This window comes from Falco punctatus (assembly GCF_963210335.1).
Source record: "Falco punctatus genome assembly, chromosome: 4".
Classification (NCBI taxonomy): domain Eukaryota; kingdom Metazoa; phylum Chordata; class Aves; order Falconiformes; family Falconidae; genus Falco; species Falco punctatus.
Window position 1 is genome coordinate 1,765,957 of NC_137583.1, and position 24,031 is coordinate 1,789,987.

General features: G+C 34.7%; 2 protein-coding genes across 4 annotated transcripts in view; one reads left to right on the top strand and one right to left on the bottom strand.

Moving 5' to 3' along the window:
* Positions 1–24,031, top strand: part of CENPP (centromere protein P) — a 151,421-nt gene that overhangs the window by 66,205 nt on the left and 61,185 nt on the right. The gene's annotated exons all lie outside the window — the stretch shown is intronic.
* Positions 63–22,246, bottom strand: ASPN (asporin). Of its 2 annotated transcripts, XM_080385366.1 has the most exons (9): positions 17,435–22,246; positions 13,144–13,242; positions 11,643–11,913; positions 9,605–9,717; positions 7,306–7,519; positions 6,809–6,919; positions 4,353–4,446; positions 2,530–2,668; positions 63–1,300 (listed from the first exon to the last, which is right to left on the bottom strand). In XM_080385366.1, exons 3-9 carry the CDS (start codon positions 11,887–11,889, stop codon positions 1,103–1,105), a joined length of 1,116 nt encoding a protein of 371 aa, XP_080241492.1. In that variant the 5' UTR covers positions 11,890–11,913; positions 13,144–13,242; positions 17,435–22,246; the 3' UTR covers positions 63–1,102. The 2 variants fall into 2 exon arrangements, with proteins under 2 accessions (XP_080241492.1, XP_080241491.1); XM_080385365.1 differs by lacking the exon at positions 13,144–13,242 and having other exon boundaries at positions 762–1,300; positions 17,435–17,725.

Consider the following 24,031-nt stretch of genomic DNA (forward strand, 5'->3'; position numbering starts at 1 on the left):
GTGTTTGGTTATAATCTCTGAATATTTTGACATGACCTATCATGTAATTAAATATACATATGCAAGTATTCTTTAAGTTTATTTAAATTGTTTTGAATCCCAATAGCAAATATACACTAAATAGATATAAAATACCCATTTTATACAGTACTATCAGTATCGAGAATTCTATGTGTTGACCTATGTAAGAAGTCCGGGCAGTTGAGTTCCAGCTATCTGCTTGCATTCAGCAATGTGAAGGTACTTACATTAATGAGGGATTCTTAACCCATGTGATGTCAAAATAAGAGAGAGGAAAAAATAAAATAAAAAAAATGATTACAGTTGTTATAGATAAAAGAAAATGTTTGTGCTGGCCTAAAGGGCGTTTAATAATCATTCCTATTAAGCTTGAAGCATATCATAAATCTTGAATCCTAGTTTTTAATGTTCAGAGTGCATCAAATTATACTGATAGCAAAACACTGAAGGACATTTCCTGCTTAAAGTTGCAAGGAAAAAGTACCAAAACCTATTAAAGTTTTTTTGCATGTTCGTTCATGATATGAAACCCAGATTTATCTCACTTACTAGATTATAAAAATGTGTTGTTGTTTAGAGACAAAAGACTAGACAATACCGTACCTTTTCATTACATCTTTGCTGATTATTAAAAATGGCACAAGAAGTTGCCCTTGAAAGTCTGATAATTTTTTTCACCTTTTCTTACAACACTTTTTGGCAGAGGAGGAGGTCCTTACTGTGGAAAAAGTCACTTCCACTTAATTTTTAGAATTTATTTCAAAGCAAGAATATGTCGAAACTATGTGATTTAGGTAAAGAATTTAACATTGATAATAGGAAACATCAAATACAGTTTCCAGTTCCACTTCCAAGAGTCCCTCCGTAAGATATAAAGGCTTTTGTTTAAATTATTCAAACAAAGGTTGAACATTGTCAAATAATACAACAGATCGTACTTACATGTTGTTCCAAATTAACTATCTCTGAAATAGTAAGTACTTTGTAAACTGGTTAATGTAAAATTAGCATTTTTCTGCAAATTTCAAGTATTATAGAACACATTTGAACAATTTGCTTTTTGAAATTGCCAACTTCAGTATCATTTGAGGAAATTTCCAAGTTGCACGCTGTTTCTGGCTAAAATGCAACGGAAGGTTGAAGGCTGAACCTCCCAGTATTTTACAGGATTATTGAAGAGGCTTATGCCGCTGTATAACGCTTTCTTCTTTCTTCCTCCTGTTGGACAGAAATCATTCACTCCCAGTTTTGCAATATGATTAGAATGAAGGAAGACTACCTGCAGCAATAAGAAACAGTAAAATAAAATAGTTAGTATGTAAATGGGAAAAATATCTGACATTCATTGGCATATAGATAACTGAAGTTTGCTATAAGGTGAGTTGAATAGACCTTAATAGTAACAGGATAAATCTTTAAAAAAGATCTCCCTCCTGCCACAGTCTCTCCCACAATGAAAAGTTACATGTTTTATCAGTGTGTTGCCAGAATAATTGGAATCTATTCTTATGGAACATTCTCCTAAAATGCCATTTCATATTCACTTACAGTAAGAATTCCAATGATGCAGTATTATATTCTCCCATAATGCAAACTTCCAGTGACTTAATACATTTTAAAAAGTCTCTAGAAAAGTTGATACTCGGGGAGATTTGTCAATATGATTTTAGGGACAGATCAGTCTAATGCTGATGTAGCTTAGGTAAGTTTTAAAAAAGGGCTTGTGATAGTAGAGTTTAGAATTTAAGTAAAAAATGTACATTGACAAAATAATTCTTTTATATATCTGATTTTACATTACATTGTTAGTTGATGTTGGGGTTTTTGTTTGTTCTTGTTTTTTATGAGTGTGTGTGTATGTATATATATATAAAAAATTTCCTTTATTTGGAAGTGAAATGAGAAGTGGAAAGAAATGAAATTAAGAGGTAAAAGTGTTTATCAAATAGCTTGTCACATGCTCTGTCATCTGTGTATTTCTTCATGTTTGGCCAGGCTTTGTTCTGCTCAGTATCCCAAAAGATGTTATCTTATAAACCATACGATTTTAATTACTAGTCCAGATTTTAGGAAATAAATGTGTTTTGAAAGCATTTTATTGCAGAATTTATGTAGTTCTAAATACAAATTTAACAATCTTATCTGATCATTTCAGCCTCATAAATAATTTACTTTGGATTTAAGACTTTTCAGCATGGGAATGGAAAAATTTCCATTCTGGTTTGGTAATATATAAATTATGATAAATCTATAACAAACTTCCTGGAAACAGTTTCTGTGTGTAGCATGTTGGTGATGGGGTGTTGTTGTTGTTTTTCTAGAAAATGTTCTTGTTTAATCTTGTTTATTTCTTAAAGTACATATATGATTTCAGGTTTTCCTAGCATGAGAGTCATATCAAAATGTGATAGCTGTTTATGCTTTTTAGTTATGTCCTAAACAGTATGGCAGTGTGAAAATCTAACAACTTGTAACTACCAGAGCTTTCTATTAAATTTAGTATATGACCTGCAGATATTTAAGTTGGGGTAATCCAGGAGGAACTTTCTTGAGCTTATTTCTTTCGAGATGGATTTCACGGATACTCGGTATGTTGGCAAAACTTCCATTTTCCACATCTTTGATTTTATTATTCCCAAGACCTAGCCTAGGAGGAGTGCAAGGAACATTTAATTAAAGACTAATTGAGATTCACAACAGCATTCAAGAGCATACTTTTTTTTTTGAAGATTGAAATACATAGGAGTAGACGGGGGGGGGGGGGGGGAACTTGGAAAAGATGAAATCTTACCTCTGATAGAAAGACACACCACCACCAGCCCCCATTGATTTAACAAATATTTTTTCTTCTTATTCTCCACTTAAAGAATAGCAGCTAGGCTGATGTGAGCCATTGTCCAGATTTGCATGCATTTTTTTTTTCTACTTTTAGTGACAGAAATTAAAATTAGACCACCAGTCTGCTTGCAAAATAAGTCACACCCTTTCATCAGGTAGTATAGCTACAGAGTATACTCACAGTAATAAAAAGTGTTGTTCTATTAAATAGCCAAAGATGACCAAGTCTTGTAAAGAAACAGTTTTATATATATAGATCTATATATGTATATCTTGGTGAAAAGCTTTATCTTTTAAAAATAAGCAGGACTACCTTCTTTGCTACTTCCACACTTCACTTAGTTTAGACCTCAGATTTCTGCTCTAAGACTTCACCGTGCATTGCTAAGATGGTTCAGAAGGTGGAGACAGGTCAGTTTGGAATCTCTTTCCATGCATCCTGCAATCCCTGTTTCCTCCTTTCTTGATTTCTTCAGAAACTATAGTTGGTATCTAAACACAGTTCAGTAGTTCCTCTACGATAGTAGCTTCTATTACCAAATTCGGCGCTGCTCAGCTGTATTTTCAGAGTGCTGAACTGAGCCTTACAGAAAGAACGCCGCCTTTTGTCCTGTATCAGTGATACATTCCTCAGAAACATGCCTTTTGTGTTTTCCTTAAGCCCATCACATTTGGAAACAGTTATCGAGTTGTTTCCTTTACCAGCTACTGTATTTCTCAGGCTAGTTTTCAGGAGGTGAATTTATCTTCTGATTTACCAGTTTTCCCAAGCCTTTGCATAAAAAAGTCACAAATTCCCCTTTTCATGCCATCCTTTTATATTTTCCTTCAGGGTTTGTATGGAGTGTATCCTTCCAGTACACTTAGGCCTTCTGGAATTAAAATGCTATTATGACTCTTAAATCCTATAAATTCAGTTGCAAAAAAGGCATTCTAGACCAAACATTATTTGGTGTTGCTGTATACCTCATTTTGGGGAGGATGATTTGTGAAATGACTGACCAGACAGTTGAAATGCCTGGGCCTGAGAAGGAACAGGGTAGAGAAAAATTCTGAATACTGTTGATAAAGGATGTGACCACAAAGGTTCCTATTTTCTGAGTATGAAAAATACATGCAGTGCTTAACTGAGGCATATTACTACTAGCACATTGAGAGATATTATATGAAAGTAAGGCTTTATTACACAACACCCAGGTGCTGTGAGGTAAGAATTTGATGATTGCATTTTGTTCTTAACACATACTTCTATTGCAAACTGCAGGCAAGACCAAGATGTACAATAACAAGGTTAATGCTTGGGGGTTTTTTGTTTTGTGTTTTTTTTTATTATTATTATTATTTTTAAGTTAGGTCCTATTTACAGCAGCTCTTACTAAAACACTTAAAATTTTTACTTCTATCTTCTCCTGCTAACAAGAGAAGAATCAAATAAGAGACCTTGCCGGGTCTGACCTTTTATCAAATAGAAGCATTCTGCGTAGGAATTTTACCTTTGAAGATCTTTATAGCGGTTAAAATCTTCAAGTTCGATTGTTGTGATCTTATTGTCATCTAAATGAAGTTCTAGTAGACTGGAGGGCAATTCTGATGAAAAACAAATGCACAGTATGAGAAAAATAAGCCAACTTGGTTTTGTTGGAATATTTATGTTCTGAACAGTGTCTGTCTTTTCTGTTTAAGGTTGGGTGAAGAATCTTGGGGGGGGTTGTCTGCATGAAAGAAATTAGTATTAGATACAAGTATGTCACTTTAAAAAAAAATAATTCATCAACATAATTTGGTTTAAAATAGTAAATTCTAAAAAAAATTAATTGTTGTGAAAGTGCATATGCTAATGTTAAGATTTCAGAGTTGCAAAATTTGGTATAATTTTGCTAGCTTTCTTTATTACAGCTTTCAGGTACTTTTGGTTAACCTGTCAAAGATGTAAATTGTGTGTTATATGCAATTATCTAACAATTGGTAGTCAAAATCCTACTCCTGTGAAACCAGTGATGTTTTTTTGTAGATATATATTCTCTTCCACATGATGTAACAATTGCGCTATTATGGCTTGGAAGACGAGATCTGGGAGGAAAGCTTCCAGAATTCTCTAAGGAGAATGAGACATTTGGTATGCTCCTTCCCGTGCCGGTATGCAGAATATTTTTTCGTATGGTACAAAATAGTCCCAGTTAGAACTGTCAGTGAATGGACCAGGAGGTGGAGAATCTTTTTTACAGTATCCCTTTAGTAAAGGTGAAGGAAGATAGTCACAAGTTTGAATTTCTGTTTGCTGATTTTATGTTCAGTTTTACTAGCATCTGTCTAGATGGCACCCTGACACCAAGCAAGATAAACCACGTTTCAGTTACTAACATGGCTTAGGACAGCACTGCTCCCCATTGCCGTTGCTATTTGTTGTAGCATTACAATACTGAAGACAAGTATTGTAATGAAAAGACAGCTGTACAGTCTGTCTTTGTCCCAGTTGACATGTTTTGATATTTGTTTGGGCTTTTATGCAGTTTACATTCCAGTTTACAAACGCCTGTATCTGAGTTACAATATTAAGAGGGAAGACTACAATCTGCCCATTTTAGATTTTAAGTCCATTTTTTCATGTCATTATAACATTTTCAGATACGAGGACCTACAAACGTAGTTTCCATTTGTGTAGAATGTGTTAACCATGAAATCCTGTTTGATTTATGTATTTGACACCACATACTAGACCTGATGCTGTTTCCTTATAGGAGATTTCTCCGTAACAGAGGCAAAATCTGAATGATTTTATGTATTTTTTTGTGTGTGTGCTAAGTGACAGGACATGATATTATGATGATACTGGAAGAATGTATATTTTTCTGTATTGAGGAGTGTTACCATAGGCAGCTGGATATGTTCTGATCTTAAAATTATCTGAACAATTGGGATGAGCTAGTTTTGTTTGTTGTTGGGGTTTTTTTCAGTGTTCTTTTCTACAGGGATGCTTTTGCATATATATCTATCTACAAGGAGAGATTAATAAGAAACAAATTCTTTATCTGAATGATCCAGAAATAAATATCTTCATGACCAACGTTATGTTATATGATATAACATATGATATTATGCTTTGTTTCTTTTTTTCTCTTGGCTAGTAGTTTTGAGCAGTTGAAGACCATGAGAATTTGGTTAAATACTACACTGAGCTACAGAAAATGCAGGTGGAGTGTTGTACCGAGTTCATTCTGGCTACTTTTTTCTATGTGGAGATCAGTGATTTATAAACTTAGTGGTTTAATTTATTGTTACCTCCAAATCACAAGTTAATTGTTTTATATGAAGGAATGATTTAATTTTGTAGTATGTTATGTTGAATTTAATGCTGATGTTAATATTAAATTCTACTTAGCGAAACCCCATCAAAAGATGTATAAAATGCTAATTTGGGGTTCACAGTGAGGTGGTTGGTTATATTGCAGAACATATTTGAGCTACAGAGTTGTTTGAAACATGAAAAAATAAAGTTAGAAATTTGAGGGCTTCATTTTAAATGCATGAAATGCAAAGTCTTTATCCCTTATGACCTGATCAAATATCAGGGGGTTTAGCCTTTCTTTGTAAGGATTTTTGAGAGACTGATGAGAAGGATGTGAAGTGATATCTTTTGATTTTCTTCACATTGTTTCTCCTGACCCGAGAAGTGTCTCTAGATGGCTGTGAGAGGAGTGGACTCCTGCCAAGGAGAAGGCAGGAGAGGGGGCTGGAGAGCGAGTGTCTGACTGTTCGGGCATGCGTGCGCATGCATGTGCACTTTTGGCATGTAGAATTGGATACAAAGTACAAAAATAAAAATAAGATAGGACAATACATAACAGAATTTATGAACACTTTCATAATCATATAGGTGTTAAATATAAATATATATATTTTTAGGAGCATACTGGTACAGGTAGAAGAGAAAAGGTAAAACAAGTCATACCTTTAGGAATTGAAGTTAATTTAGCTTCTGCAATTCTTATATGATAAATATTTACTCCTTCGAAAGCCCCTGGCTCTATTCCATCATTGTTAAGAGGATTTGCGCTCATTTCTGTCCAAGGGGGAAAAAAAGTATTTATGGCATAGGAATTTTGTGTATGTTAGATTAAATTATAAACAGCTGATTTCAGTTTATTTATGACTTCTGATGTTCTAAGCATCTACGCATTAATTAATGTTTAGCTTTTGCTTGCTATTCTGAGGGGCAGAAGTCACACCTTTCAGTGAGTAACAGTTACTAACTTGGCTTGCAGGGTTACCAGAAACTTGACCTATGTAGCAACTTCACACAAAAATTAAAGTGTGAAAGAGTGTTTCCACAGAATGGCTATCTCTTTAAGTGGATATTGCACACTGGGGAAATGTTTGAATGAAAATTATATATACTGTGTTACATTTTTGAGAAAGACAGTTTCTTTTCTACTTAATAGGACTTACCTAAAACATGTAGGGAATTCATTCCTTTAAATGCATCCCTGGGGATTTTCTTAACCTTATTAGCATGAATCCTGAGCTCTGCTAAAGTTTTTGGTAGATTTGTTGGAATCTCAGTTAGCTGGTTATGGGACAGATACAGTCGTCGTAGCTTCTTTGTTGGCTGAAAGGCTTTTGGATGGATCTTGGATATTTTATTGTTGTTCAAAGCCAGTGCCTGTCAGATATGGGAAGAGCAATATAAAGAAAATTTCTTCTTACAGAAATGTTATGATTATGAATTTTTAGTAATGAATTTGATATATAAATCAATAATTATGTATGTTAAGTATTTTATTTTTCCATCATACCAAACTTTAGCTCTTTGTATATACTTTGGGCATTTCAATTGATTGTGAAAAACAAAAAGGAACATGGAAGCTGGAGCATCAGCTAGAAGGCAGAGGAAAACTGGTCAGAGCTGACAAGGTACCAATGGTTAGTGAGAAGAACTGGCAAATCAATATGTTTGTCTTCATGTATTTTGTGGGATTGTATGGGGTTTATGTTCTTTGTTGTTGTTGCTTAATTCAGACAAAGTCTCAAAACTTGGAATTTAATCTTATTTCAGCATAATGCTGCACAATAAAAGTCAGCTTTTTAATCTGATATACACATCTGAATTAATATCTTAATTGCCATGATTTTTCAACTCCTGTGAATTCAAATGTGTCTCTTCTGCACAGTACACTAGTTCTTTTTTGGCACATTTTTTTGTTCTTGGTTGCTATGTGTTACCAAAGAACTTGGATTGAGTTACTACAGACAACAATATATGTTATCTGAAATGATTTTGCATGTCAAATCACATCTCTGTATTTACCTACCTAGACTATTAATTTTTGTTCCTTTTTTATTTTTTTTGAGCTGTTTGTAAGTCATCTGTTCTCTGGAACTGGGAAAAAAAAGTAACACAAAACAGAATTAATCTTTTTTTCCCAGAAGAAAGGAGGATAGCTTGAGGAAATAAACAGGAAATGCTCCTTCCTAATCCAGGTTGCCATTTATGCCTTTGCTAAGTAGACTAGTGGTCAGACGAGTTGTACAAAGTAAACTTTGTTTTCAGTAAAAATTTTGTTAGGCTTTACCACACATTAACTGATGAGAAAAACCAAAACAGCTCAGAGTTTTCAAATACCACATAATTAAGCGGTGACTCAGATATATAATGTGGTGATTGCTGATGTGTTCCAGTGACTTTCTCAGGCATTGGAGGGTAGTTTCTGTAAGATACTTTATACTGAATATAAACCACAGTTAGTGTGTTCACCCCAAACCTGCTGGTAAGACCATTCTGTACCCAGATGCAAGATGTGTAAGGGGAATTGGAAACACTTTGTTGCAAATAATGAATTGATATGCTTCCTATTTTTTCTATCCTAGCTAAACCCATAATAATTAATAAGCTTATTCATAAACACTTAGGTCTGTTTCTTGCTCAGAAACCAAATATGACTGAAAAGGATTTGTTTTATGCTAACATGTGTTTCCTGTCTTTCTAATGAATGTTGTTAATTTGCTAACTTGTGGAAAAGATTTGTAATTTTTACAATGAAAATTTTAAAGTTGTCCATATTTGTTGGTACTGGATCTAGGGTGATGACTTATGGAAATCAGTATTCCAAAAGAGATTTCATCTACCTTTACAGGCCCCTAAGACTCTCTTATTTTCTTTCATTATAAAAGGGGACTATTGTGTACTGTAAATATCCAGATTTATCAGTTGCCAGTGATACTTCTATTAAAGTCTGTCTCTACATGCATTCTTGAGCATGATAAAAATGGTAGTACTGACTTTTTCAGTAATGCAGTGTTGGTCTGTGTTCTCTTCAGGTCAATTAGATTTGTAACGTTAATTTCAGCAGTGTATGTTAGTTGTATGCTATGTGCTTTTGAAAATACCCTCAGAAACTGTGTTCTAGTTCTGCTGTGAGATTAAGTCCGTTCTGCTATTTTACACCTAAGCTAAAAAAGGAGTACTTGTCTTGTAAGGAATGTTTCTGTGCATGCTAAGGACTGAAGAAATCTTCAGGATCTTTTTGGTGAGATACACATGGTACGTTTTCTGGATGTTTTAGAAAGCATAGTTCTTACAGCTCAAAGAAATTTGCCTCTTACTATGTGGGAGCACTCAGATATGCAGGCATTAGGCTGTATTTTTATGGATACTATTGGAAAAGAAAAATACCATTTGTATTTTAAAAGTATCAAAATATTTCAGATTGCTAAATAAGATTTTAAACTCAGAAAATAGGAAGCTTACATAAAGTGATGTGAGTCCTTGGAGATCGTTTTCCTTGACCTCTTTAATTTTGTTGTTTTGAAGGTCAATCATACGAGTATCTGGTGGAATGTTGCGAGGTATCGATGTCAAACCTATTTAAGTACGTGACATAAACAGAAACATTATGTGCCTATGTATAAGTCCAAAGAAATTAACTGCTAAACAGCAAAACACAGTAAGATTGTTGATGATTATGGTGGGAAAGAAAATATAAACAGCCACGAAGAAAAGGGAGTACGTGATGAAAAGAGGAACTAACGATGTAACAGTGTACGACAAAAATGTGGGGATAGTTTCAGGAGGAACTGCTTCTGCCCCAGACCATGAAAAGCTTGAATGGGGTGCTTGCTGCAGATTCTTTGCATCTGTGAAACAAGTAGCCTCAGAGCACGGGTGGTTCTACAGGGAAACTGCTCAACTCCCTGGAGAAAGCAGCCCTGACAGTCTGGGGCTGTGGTGCTGTGCCGAGTAACAGGGCTGTTGCTGTGACTGCAAGGGGTTTCTGCTTAGTGCTTGAATGCTCCTGTCCACTGCCCTACCCATTTTGCTGGCATGCTTGCTTATGTAGCCATACAGTTAATGTCAGGGCTGAAAAATGTGTTCTTGGTAAAAGTGGACAAGAATGGTCTTCCTGCAGCAAGTACTTAATTGCCAGTTGTATAAATCCTCCAATCCAGTTAGCTGTTCAGTTACAAAAACACTTCTAGTTCGTGCCATCTGAGATCCTGAATCAGCAGAAGAGACTAGCAAGGAATAGTAATTTTCTTTTCAGTGGAAATGCTGATGCATCAAATGTTAAATGCTAGTCCAGTTTATTAACAATCTTTCCACATTAGATTAGTTATTTAAAGATGAACTCTATTAATAGGAGGCATTTTTCCTGTATGTGAACTCAAGTAGAGATTTGCAATCTGTAGACTAGATGCAATAACCACAGGGTTTTTTTTTCTGTCAGCAAAAGTTTGATTCCATAATAATGACACATTTTTTAAACCCCAGTGATTTACATATTGACTCAATGTTTCTAAGATATGAGGAGTCTAAGATTAAGTGTAGGATGGTGGCGGAGCTGTGATGAGAACAAATGTCATCACTGTGCTAGTCGCACAAGCACAGTCCAGTCCTCTTGATTACCTTGAATCATGGGGAAACACTAATGACACATAAAACAATGAACACTAACTCAAATCAATAATGAATTGATATTTAGGGACTAGTATGTATCCGCAACAGTGACAATAGCAGATTTGCCTTTGGTTAAAATGTTACCAGTGATGCGCACTTTAATGGAAGTTAAGCTGAGCAAATAGTTCCTTTCCCATTTGTGCCCTCTGGTTAAACTTCCTTGTGGTTTATTTATGGCCTCTTTATCTTTGTTATGTTTTCTTGACATTTGACCTGTTGCTTTGTAGTTATGAATGAAGTACTACTTTGGCCATAGTCTTTTGAGAGAGGGCACCAATAGCTTGTTTAATGCAACAGAAGACACAGCAAACTTTTGTGCTTCTCTGTTTGGATATAACTTCATGCGAGTAAAAGAAACAGGAGAAAGTGTGATCTGAAATGTTAATATAAGCATTTTCACATTCTGTGATCTCTTAGTGGATAAAAAGCTGTGCAGATTATTATGTACTTACTAACCCCAATCAGTATTCAGAGAAGTATTTCCACAGTTATTTGTTACATATTGTAAATGCCTTTCCATTCTGTGTCGTTATCTATAGAAGTCATTGCTAATGTGGAAAATGCCTATAGCAGCTTATTATTTTTCTAAACTGGTGCACATGAACTGGGAAAATATTTACATTATAAAAACTGCTGGACACAACTTAGTTGCTGGACATGAATTAGATGTGGTTTGCGAGCTTAATTGAAAAAGTGTAAGCTCCTTTTGAAAATGACTAATACTGGAATATGTGAATGTGTGTGATTTATGGAGCTGTAGGATTTATCTTTTAAAAGGCAAATACTCCAAAGGAGAGTGCAATGGAGAACAGACACACAAATTCATTCTTACCTAGGTCAGAGCAATGGACAACTCTCACATAGCACTGGCATCCAAAGGGGCATACTGGGAATAGGTCAAAAGGAATTAGTGGTATAATTGGTTCAGTGGTTGGAAATAGGGAATTGTCATCATCGTCATCATCATCATCTTCTTCCATATCTTGGAGCATCATATTCTTCAGTGTAAAATATGAAGGACCAATGAGAGGTTTGGCAGAGCACAAAGCCAGGAAGAGGAGGAGCGTGTATTCTTTCATATCTTCTTAATCAGGATAGCCAATCTTGAAGAGGAAAGTAAACAAACAAAAAAAACCCCAAACACAAGAATAAGTGAGTGTGAAGCAGCAAATGAAAGTATTGAACTATTTACTTTACTCACCGCTACAGTCTCTTGTCCTGAAAAACAGTCAGAATATAAAAAAAAGGATTTGGAATATAAATTATTATTATTAAATTATCTATAATGATAATGAAATATTAAAGCGAAATGCATTAAACATTGTCATACCAAAACTTTATAGTTGAGTTTAAAAAATAAGTGCTGTTTACTTAAAGCTTTGAAGTGTGATTCTTGTAGTCAATTTTACCATAACTTGGAATTGTATTTATTTTATTTTATTCATTCTTGATGAAAAAATATGGGTACGTCGGCATATATGCATTGCTTGTATCTAGAAAATTGGGAAATCCTTGATTAGGAATGCATAAAATGCACTCATCAGGGTAGTTCCTAAACTCTTGTTATTCTGATCCCTAAACACTTCCAATTAAACTTCTTTTTCTTATCTGGAAAAATAGAGTTTTCATTCCTGATAACAGCTTTTCCCATATTCCAGTCATTCATTTATTACTGCTGTTGACAGAAAGTCACCTCTGTATGCAAGCACATTTGTGCTTTTATTTAGTGAGGGCTCTTTTCTCTGGCAAGGGCTCGCAAGTTATGACTCCATGTAATTTGAAATCAGTAACCTAAATTACATCCAGAAAAAAGCTGGAAGCCAATACTTTTGTGTAGCTTTTTTTTTTTTTTTTTTTTTTTTTTCAATAAACACATTTGGGTTTTTTTCAACCTAGCGTTGCCATCATAGTGCCTGTACCTGATAGCTAGGCAGCTGGCTGATAGGAGATGAAAATGTGCTGTGCTTGAATTTAGTGCCATTAAACCCATTAGCTTTCTAGTTGACCCATAACTTGAAAGTATCTATCTTGTGTAATCAAAGGTCCTTCAGTTTGGAAGACGGAAAGATATTGGATCAGTTAGGGCATCTTCAAAGCAGAAAATCCCATGTCAGATAGGTTACAATTATTTTTTACTGATGTTATTGAGATTACACAAGTTACAAAGGACTTAAAAAGTAGATTTGCCTTTAGAAAAATATGGCAGCCTCTCATGACAGCTATTCCTTCAATTTCATTCTGCTTCTCTGAGTTCTAATTTTACCAGATTTCTTCTAGCCTTACCTGACAGGGAAAACCTGAGTCCAGTCTTTAACTACAGTATAGTGCATTACCTGCGTAGTGATGATCAGTAGTTCAAACCCCTTAGATATCTTCTGCGTAGTCTTGTTTTATTCTAAAGATGATTTTATTGACCAAATACTCATATAAAACTAGACAAAAGAGAAAACAGATAGTAAGAATTGCCACAGGATGTTTTGCAACTCTTTGAGAAGAGGCTGTAAATCCAGTCTTCAGCTCTACGTTGTTCCCCTCCGAAGCCCAGTTCCAGGAATCGTTTGGATCCCACAGTATGTTGTAGAAAGCAAGAGTGGCTGCTGTACATTTTATTATGCATATCCTGTTTATAAAAAAAGTTTCTGTTTAGACTACCACAGACCTCTTTAGGGAAATACTAAATAGATGTCACTTCTTGTTCGATCACCTAATTAAATGCTTGCTGATCTCTTTATAGCTGAAAAATTACTTTATTGTAACCATTTTGTCGTTGGTCCTCAATCACAGGAAAAGGAGTGCACAGCTTTGTACAAGGGTGTTGACTTGGCTTATTCAAAATTCTGAGTTTTTGTTTGTGCTGCTTTTTTGTGTACAAGGTCATCTTGATGTTTCTTGTGTATGGTTCTTAACAGCGTTAGAATGCTGTGTATCGTATACATCGCTACTGACTGTAACTGTATGGTTCGGGGTGTATAAAAAGATAAAAAAGCCAACAGTATTTAGACTGCAAAAAACTCATCCTTTCAAAAAGAATGCAGTGACTCCTTCCCCCCAGATATGTATCTGAAAACAGAAGCACAACATACTTTGTATCTTCTAGGTATGCAGCATATAACTGTAAGTTTAATATTTGTTGTAATCCCCAGTTCCATGCTCATTTGAGTAGAATGAGTTTCTTTTACTGATTTAACAATCTCTTAAAAGAATCTTCACACATATTTTTACAACATATTTTTCTTTGTGTTCAAAATTCTCTTTCAGTGCTCCTAGAAAGAGTTTTACAGTTGTACTTGCAATCCTATACATGTGTTTTCTTGGAAGAGTCTTGGAATATAAACAGTGCTGAGAACAAGATGTGGAACCTGCATTTGTTTGTTTGGAGAGAATTGCAGTCATGTCTGACTGTAAGCCTTTGGAAAACTTGGTGCTCTCAATCTTGTATTTGAACTTTAGCAGAACAGTCAAAATGTTCAATACTTTAATCATACCATTCATTAGGAGATGAGGATTTTGAAGCCTTTCAGACTTCCAAGTTCTCTTTATTCTTGTACAGGTGCTTTAATGGCTGGGTTTTCACAGATGGGCACTCATCTTCTTCCCCTGGCTGCTTGGGTATCAAGTGACAAAACGCTTCGTATTTTATTCAGTGTTGTACAATTTCTGCTTGTAGCCTATCAAGCATCATGGCATGGGTCATGTCTTGGGACATCTAGTTTCTAAGTCCCAGGCTTCTTTTTGTGAGAGGCACTGGATGTATGGTTTTACCATATCTAAAAGATAATCTTCCATACATGTTCCTGAAATGCTCTTCTGTATCTGGTGCAGAAGTTGTTTTTTGAAACAGTTTAAAAATCTGTTTCCACACTTGAACCTGTAGTAAATGGATTGCATTTCTTTTCAGATACTCAAAAAACCAATTACGATTTCAAGCTATGAAAAGATTGAGGCTGTGATTGGAGCTGTGGCCAATTTGAGCTCTTGAAAGCCATGCATTGTTCAGAAAGTTCTAGAAAATTAGTGTTGAAATTGATTACGTATATTAGTCCCATGAGTTAAACTCTTGAAAACAAATCCCTTGAAAGAAGGACGCCTGAGTTGTTATATATATTATTTTTTAGGAAAGAGAAAAAGCCCTTTCTTCATCTTCCAATTTTTTCTTTAGGAAATCCTTATTGCTAATTGGCTTTGTAGTTAGGAGTGATAATCAAGTCTGACTCCAGGTTTACATTGGCCGCAGAATGGATTCCAAACTGGATTTTATGGAGGTGTTCAGTTTTTTTTTCCTGGCTGAGGTTTTGAGTTTCCCAGTAAACAGATGTTGATATATCTCTGTAGAAATGCTCTGACTCTGCAGCTCATCTCAAAGAACTTACCCACATTTTCTGCATGTTTAAGCTTAAAGAGGAAGAGAATTAAAAGAAAATGAAAGCCTAAAATCCAAGATCCTGGTGATCTTTCTGGAAATTTTAAAATTACATTTACATGAGAATTTTGTGAACAGTTTTTAATTAATTGTTTCAGCAAGTACAGCTCATGAATACAACTATACTAGTTGTATTCATGTATACCATATACTATATATACTATACATGAATACTAGTGCCCAGTGCTGCTGCTTGAGCCTCCTCCTGCTCCCAGGTATGTACTTGCAGTTCCCTCGTGCAGCTCTTCCACTCAGGCTGTTCACGGAGCAGACTGAACTCACGAAGCCAGCGCAAAAAACAATGTGAGCAAGAAAATGAACCCAACACATCCTTTCTGCGTGAACAAACTGTATCAGTCTTGAGTGTCAGAGCCAGCAAAGGAGTGGGTGGAACAGCCTGGTTTAGAGGGATGGGACATAAGCAGAAAGAGAGGGAAGGAGAAGACATAGTACACCCATTCTTGACATACACAAGCTTTTAGACAGGCTCGGGTCTTCTGTTGGGTAATACCCTGCAGAGGTGATTGTTGCTTGAGCAAAGTCTGGCCTTGTCCATTCTTGGTTTTATGGACCAGAACATTGAGGATGAGTTTGAGAAAGAGTGTAGTGAGTTTGAGGAAGGCTCACATACTTCTTCATTACACCTTTTTTATAGCAATCCTACTTACCCTTCAGTAGAAAAAGCTTCCAAATAACACCTTTTGACTGGGACACTAGCCACCCCCAAAGTGTGGTAACGGAATGTGGGGAGCACACTTCACATGTAGAGATGCTGTGAGGCTGACTTTCCTGAAGTATGTAGCAATCCTAAAATCACTGCACTAATTGCTTGGGGCATACTTATCCTCACTAATGTTGTGATCTTTACCAAAACACACATTGCCAAACATGCATGGGGAAGATAACTTTTTGTGCTATTAGTTCAGGATAATACTTATCATTTATAACTAATTAAATGCTGGTGAAATCACAGTATGTTGGTATGATTAAATCCTCTTAGAATTTATGTGGAAAATTCCCACGTAAATGTGCAGTAGTTCTGTGACATGAAAATTCTGAGTATGAAATATGGGAAGAAAAACATTTTGTGAGGATAGAAGTTAAGTTACTAGGATGGGATGTGTGCCTAAAAAAGAGTAAGTCTGGATGCCTTGGCAGCTGCATGCCAGTCCTGCAGCATGTGGTCATTGTTGTCTCACCAGTTACGACACTGAAGGAGTTGATAGATAAAGCTTTAAGACTTAAAAAGACTCTAAAATATATTCAGAAATAACTTCTGTTACCAGTGTATGGAGGCAAATTTCCCATGGCATTGTTTCTGAAAAGAAAATGTTTAAATGACACGGTGGTGGTTTTTTTGGAGGCAAAGAAAAATCCCTGTGTTCATTAATAACACAAATCATTGCACTGTGCACAGATTTTGTCCAAAGAAAGGCAAGACTCATAGCTGTTTTGAAAGCTGTATTTAAAAATAGTTCTGATTCTATTAGTCATTGTCCTGTTCCAGAAATAAAAGGACCTTATGTTTAACTCCTTGTCTACTCTGTTGATTTACTTAAATTGCTTAAGAAGAACAGGAGGAAATTTTTTGATCTGTAAGATTACTGAAGAAATTATTATGTCTTGATAAATAGTCCAATATTGAAGTTATGTAGTATAATAACGAATAACATGATTACAATATAAGTTATGTTTAGAGAGCATTTACTTTTTATGGAAAACTGCTTGACTCTTGTATGTTACTGAATATGATCTATGAGCATTTTTAGGTTGCAGTTCATCTACAGTTCAATCTCTCATGTCATTTTTAATTGCTGATATCTAATTTAAAAAAAAATCAGCTTCAATACCAAACTACAGAAAGTTGTAAGAACTGCTAGGAAAGAACTGTAGGATAGATTTTTTTCATAGATTGTAGTAACTGAAGAAAAATATTTTCTGAGTTGTTACATCTTTCTGACAAGTCTTTAATAGTTAAATGATTCACTGTAGTTTGGGGTTGGTGTTTTTTTGCTTTGCAGCTCAGATGTATTAAAGAAGATCATTATTTCAGCTGCAAAGTAGATTTAAAACTGTTCCATGCAAGAAGTGGTACTTCTGACTCTAAATTACCTGACATTATTAATCTGCACATAGTGACTGACAACCTGTTGCTTAGTTCTTTATTGCTATTTATATAGAATAGGTATTCAAGCTGGACATACCTTGCAAGTTTGTTAGTTCTTCCAGAAGCACTGTGATAATCCACCTGAGATCTTTATGTCCAGTTATTTCATATTAAAAAAAAAAAAAAAGAGAGAGAAAAAGGAAGTTAGGATGAGTTCTGTGAAATGGAAAGTAAATATAAAGAAAAACTCCACTTCCAAACTTCTTGATCTTCCTGGCACCGTAGGTGATACCAGAGTAAAGTGCTGCTTCAGATTAGCCCATCTTAGTACTGAAGAATGATATTAAGACGACTTGTTACCACTCATATGTTTTTCATCACTGCCTGTATTACAGCCAAAACTTCTGGCTTAACTCTAGACATCTAGTGGAAGACTTTGTAAAACCTGTAGTTTAATAATAGTTGACATCAGGCCATTGGAAGTACAGTGAGGTCCACTTTGGGTCATTCCTGCTATGGAATCACACTTCTTTATGATTTCATTAGCCATTATTCTTTTAAAAGTGTGACTTGAGTAAAAGTATAAAACCTTAGCCAGTGGCAAAGTAAACCAGTAGCCTATAGTGATCAGCATGTTGCCAAACTTTTCTGAAGTTTCAAATTAGGACTTTGTTGTGTAATTAAATATAAATTCTACCTCTTGCTTTCAATAGACAAGTATCTGGCTGGGGAAGATGATTCAATAATGGAAAATATTGATCAGTTTTTGTTAGTCAATGTAGTTAATTTATTTCTTTTGTGTATGAGAAATAAAGCATATCTTTTATTTGAAACAGAGACAATATTTGCAATATTCTGTGATAAGGACTGAAGCTGTGAGCTTAAAGCAAAGTCTTCGAGAATTTGCCCTGTGATATAGTTTGTACTGACATTTACATCACAGTATTTAGAAACTGGGTTATTCTTTGTTTACCTTTTGTTGGCTGCCTGTTTGTGTAAACTTCATAAAACTATGACTGATTGTAGTCAGTGTAATAGTTTGTGTCTTTAAGTTTACAATATGTTATATCTATCCAGTTCCGTATATATCTAACTACTTGTCTTTCTTTAATTAGCTACTTTCTGTGTTAAGAGTCTGGTCTTACTGCAGAAAAATAGCCTGGAAATTTTATTTGGTTTTTTTCAATATACATGTAACGTGGTGCTGTTTGCAAAATGACAGTTTAAGTTGCATATTAGTTATTCTGGCTACTGTTACTTAAGGAAGAAAAAGATACTATACTAAATATTAAAACTTTGGTGGTGTCATATCAAAGAAGATAAGGCTTGTGTTACCTCCTGCATTGTTTTTGCCTGTGATCCAGTTCCAGTAGCAGAGATGAATGATGATAAAGATTCTCCCTATCACTTTTCCCAAGGAATGAAATTACAGTTTCCAAAGTAATCACATTCCCACATAAAAGTATGAAGGATGATGTTAAACTTTTTTGAAATCTCAAATTGCCTATATATGCATTCTTTTGCCTGCATTTAAAAACCAAAGCTTCCTAAGCAAACACTCCCCTGTGTTTTGAACGGCTTGGCTTGAATGCTTTTACTTGAGCAAATTAGTATTAAATTTCTGTTTACAAAAAACCTCCAAGACTTTCTTGGCTTTTTAATAAAAAAGAGTGGGGCCTGAGGGTTATGATATAAATGTACTAGTTCCTTTCTTTTTCACTTCTTTCAATAGTAATGTGTTGAATCAGCAGTTCCAGCTGATCCTAGTTTTGCTCCCTGTTGCTGATGTTTAGCAGCATCTCAGTTTTGGATAAATACTTTTTTCTTAATTATTATTTTCTCTGTTTAAGATGATTCCGGTGGTAGGAACACAGTCCTACATGTATAAAGTATTTAATAGCCATATTACTTAATGAAGCTGACATACAGAGTGGCAGTATCTGGAAGAAATGTAACCATTTTACCTTATAATGGATTATCTGTATATTTTGTACAACGTATAGTATCAATATGGTAGCAATAAATACTGCTTACATTGACATGCTATTATTGTAATGAAACCATTTAATATCTCAAGACATGGATTTAGTATTTTGGTTGTGGCCATAGTTGTGTTCTAAAAAAAATTAACCAGAAGTCACCTTTTCAGGTCTCTTGACCATCAGATTCCAAACTTTAGGTGTTAGCTGTTGATAGCAGTACCAAAAAAAAAAATAAAAATAGGCCAGTGGTTCTCAATCTAGTTCATGAACCTGTTCTTCTAAACATTTACAGCACATTTCTAATTTAGTAAAGACTAACTACTACTGCAGAATTTCTCTCCAGGACCACTGTTTCCAGTATACTTCAATTTTTGGACCCAAAGCCGTTACATGAGCCAGCACAGTAAGGCAGCTGTGGAGTTCTGAATGAAAGCTGGAGTGTGCAAATGAATGAATTGATGTGAGGTACTCGAGTCAATGTTCCCCTCGCGTTCTGTGGCAGGACCAAAGTGCGCTTATGGAGAACGTGGAGCAGCCATTCAAAGGCTGTAGCTGCAGCCCTTTGAGGTAGTATCAAATGCTGCTTTCTTGGCGATGTTATAAAGCAATTGATTTGGGGTGATATAATTGAAGGTGCTGCTAAAAGAAAAAGAAAAATCTTATTGTATCTGCTCTTTCATTAATAGTGAGATTTCGTTTTTTAAATAGCCTGGTAGAAAGAAGTGTGTCTCAAATTGTGTAATCCATGATGTTGGAGTCCTGATGAGAGCAATACTGTAAAATAGAAAGTGGTCTGACAGTATTTTCCTTATAAGCAACTGTTTGTATATTTTCCTACGAAATATTACATGTTGAAATAACTAAAAGAGGTCAAACTGTTTGCTTAGACCTTTTCAGTGATTTCTATTTCCACCAATGAAAGAATTGGAATTCTATCTTGCCTTAAAATATATATGTAACTTCCGAGTCCTTAATTTCTAAGGCAAAGGATAGGAGTGTATACAGCATCTTGTGGTTCAGAATACTGGCTTTTACTATGGTGAAATATGCAAATGAAAAAAATCTGGATGGTGTTTTATATTTAGCATTATCACATCAATAATATAAAATGTTATCTTTGATATCTTTATTGAAAACTACTATACATGTGTTACTTTAGATGTCTGAGCAAGCAAGCATACGCTGCCATATGTGGCTAATGCTTACACTGCAATCGCTTTTTTAAGCTGAACTTGTATATGTTTGTTATTATAAGGCAAACTAAGTACTTTTTCATTTTCTAGTACTGTTTATAAATGTGGTTTACATAAAGTGATGAATCTAACATCAACTGCACAAATCTGTCTTGGAGACTGCCCATCACATTTTAATAACATGACTTATTCCTTTCATGCTCACAACCAGTCCATGTGGAGTACAGTCACATATTTTGGTTTTAGCTAAGTTTTGGCTCTTCTGAAGCTGGACTACACCATTAGCTAAGTATAGAAAAACTGTTATTCAGCTTCTGGAGTTCATCTTGATTCTTCAAAAATTATATGTAAAAATATAAAATAATCATTATTATTTATTATCATTAATGAATCAACTTTTGCTTGTCAATAGGTGCCTACTTTTTTTGCCTGTTTTTGGCAGCTGACTTAGAAACTGCGCAAAATATACTGTTTAATCTTGCAGTCAAATTCTTTCGTCCCTGGCATTTATTAGTGACACATCAATGTTGAATAGCAATTCATAGCTTGCGGTTTTAAGAGATCATGTACAAAAAGAACTATAGGTTCAAGTGTGTGTGTAGATGCATCCATGTGATTCAGGCTTATTGTGTATTTTTTGAGTGCAAGAATGTTCTGATCTGGAATAACTGGAGAGGTGAAACAGTAACCTGAAGAAACAGATCTTACTTTGTACCCTTGCAGATAGTTTATGTTGCCTTAGGAGTGTAAGTTAACTTTGTTCTATCTTAGGCTACAGATTAATACAAATTTATTCCTGTGGGAATGCTAATTTAATGAGTTTCCACCTAGATTATCCCCCTCTTGATGCTTATCTCATTGGTCCTGTAAAAAGGTTTGTATGCTTAACTGGATCAGGAAACTGCTCTGCCAGAAAAATAACCTGCTTGATGAATGAAGCTTTTGAAATAGTTTTGGTTTCTGTACATGACAATTGTTAGTCTTGCTTTTGATGCTACTTACAAATTTGGATAATGTTACATGGCATTTTTATGGATTATGGATATTTTTCTGCCTTACAGACATTGGAAACACCAGACATTCTTTCATGGAAAACCAAACAGTAGTTAAAGTTAAAAGCTCTGCAACCAGTGCCAAACTACTGAATCACTCCAGCAATAAGTTCTGAAGGAAAATTTTCTGTTTCAGAATACAGGACGGACTGAGCACAACATTTCCTCATAGAGTATCAACCATTTACTCTGCCAAAGTTTAACAGTTAAAAAAAAAAAACAAACCAAACCCCAAAAAACAAAAACAAACCTGGTCACCTGCAAATGCTGATTTCCTGCCCCCCCTTTTCTCTTTGTTTTAACAAACAGTATGAATAATACAGAAAGTGTAAATGAATAAGTTTTCTTATACACAAGTTTTTGCTAGATTCATATTGTTCAGAACGTAAAGGCAACATTTACATTAGTAGCTGTCATAAATTTCCATTGAGTCGGTAGTTTTAAGAAAAAAGAAACATGGCCATCCAATCCTTGTTTTCCAGAAAAAATGAAATAAAGTATTCAAAGTATCTTAAACTGCAAAGGTAATTTAATTTCATTTAATTTGATATTATATTTTTTCCTAAATATTTCCTAAAATGTTTCTAGGAAGATCACCAAATTGAATTTGTTTGCAATTTTTAAAACACAATTTGTTACTTGAAATAGTTGAAATGAAAGCTTTCAGAAACATAACTTCTTTACTGAGGTATCTTTTTTATTAGTAATTTCCTACCATATTAATTAACCTAGCCTGGGTTCTCAGATGTGTATGTTGTTCTTGGGGAATTTTGTTGGAGGGTCTCATTTGTGTCTCATCGACACAATAGCAGTAACTCTGTCATTGGGTTACAGGGCTGGGTCTAACACTAAAAACTTTGGGAGACTTCTGAAAAAGTCTGCTTTAATTGTAGTTAACAACTGGTTTTATAGTTTTAATATTATTTTCTCATAATTATGCTTTTATTAAATCGTAAGTTATTACATAATCTATATTTATTTTTCCCAAGTTGGCCCTTAAAAGACAATTAAATTTACTTTATTTACTTATATATCATAAAGTGTTTTGCTGATTTTTAACATTCATTCTTTTCCTATTTCAGTAGGGGAAAACTGCAAGTAAGCATTAAAAAGAAATAAATATAGAAATTAAATGTAAGATAAGGAAAACCTGCAATACTTGATAAACTGATCTAATAACTATGCTGTTAAGTCTGTTTATTCACCAGTGAAAATGTGTTGAAGTTCTGCAGCTGTTCAAACTAGTTGTGCTTACGTATTAAAGAATAAAACTTGTGTGTATAAAGTAACAAAGACATTCTTGGCGTTACACCCTCTGTGGTTACGCAGTATTCCAAAAGCTGGCTCCGCTGTAGCCTTGCACAAGCAGGGGTATGAGGCAGCAAAGGGCCACGGCTGCTCAAATCCAGGTGTGAGCTCAGTCTCGCGCTATTGCACGTGCAGCGAAGTGGCGCGGTAGGTGTTCCAGCAGAGTTCACAAAAAATTAAATAAATCAGAAGACAAAAACTTCTAAACTAAAGCAAGACCACGTACACATGAGCAGAGAAGTTAGAATTCTCTGACAGATATGCTAATATATTGTTTTCAAATGTATTTGTTTGGAAAGATGGGAATGTCTTAGTTAAGATGTTTGGTTCCCTTGGTGGTTTTGCACTGCTTTTTATCATAAATAGAAATTCACTAGGTGATAGAAGTTACTTTTACCACTCAGTGGAAATACTTACGTGAATTGAAAGGAAACATGTCATAATTGCATATTAACTTGCGGTATGGAAATAGCTGTTTCGTAGAACAATTTGTAAAGCAGAGACTATTATTTTATTTCTTGAATGCTTATATTCTAGAAAGGGTAATTTCCATTTGGCTTGCCCACAATAATGTGAAGTAACTTTGACTTTAAAAAGTAAGCTTGTAATTTACTAACATAAAGTAACATAACTTTTATTTTGGTAAACAATAAAATTACATCTTTGGTAATTTGTCAGTATATGATTCATACTGTGACTATGGTTTTTATGGTTTCATGGTTATTATAATTCCTATATGTTTCACAATTAATGTAAGAGATGCATGTCTTCTCACAAAAAACCATGAGCCATTCTTTGCTCAGAAGATTGGAAAGAAATTTAATTCAACTAAAATGGAGAACTAATCAATGTTTCTTTCAATTTAAGATTTTACCAGAGACTGTCAAAATAGCCTTCAAAATAAATACAGAATATAGGCAAAACAGATCTATTTGATCCCGTATTTCATCAAGAAAGAAAGAGACTAATTATTTTGCTTTTCCCAATGCAAAAACTAGATTAACACAAAAGAAATGAGTGGATGGCAGATTCAAACAAAAGGAAATACTTCATGAAACATTTATAGTTCATCTGTGGAAATATGCAAGAAAGAGTAGGAGATCTTAATGTTTTATGTAGACCCAAAAAATAATTGGTCTAATTGAAAGAGTAAGAATCT

What these genes read in the sequence shown, in the direction of transcription:
- ASPN (XM_080385366.1), bottom strand. Translation starts at nt 11,889, where the DNA reads ATGAAAGAATACACGCTCCTCCTCTTCCTGGCTTTGTGCTCTGCCAAA. An exon ending in TGTCCATTGCTCTGACCTAG is followed by an intron (nt 9,718 to 11,642) that starts GTAAGAATGAAT and finishes GTACTTAAATAG; the next exon opens with GTTTGACATCGATACCTCGC. An exon ending in CGCTATAAAGATCTTCAAAG is followed by an intron (nt 2,669 to 4,352) that starts GTAAAATTCCTA and finishes CACTCCTCCTAG; the next exon opens with GCTAGGTCTTGGGAATAATA.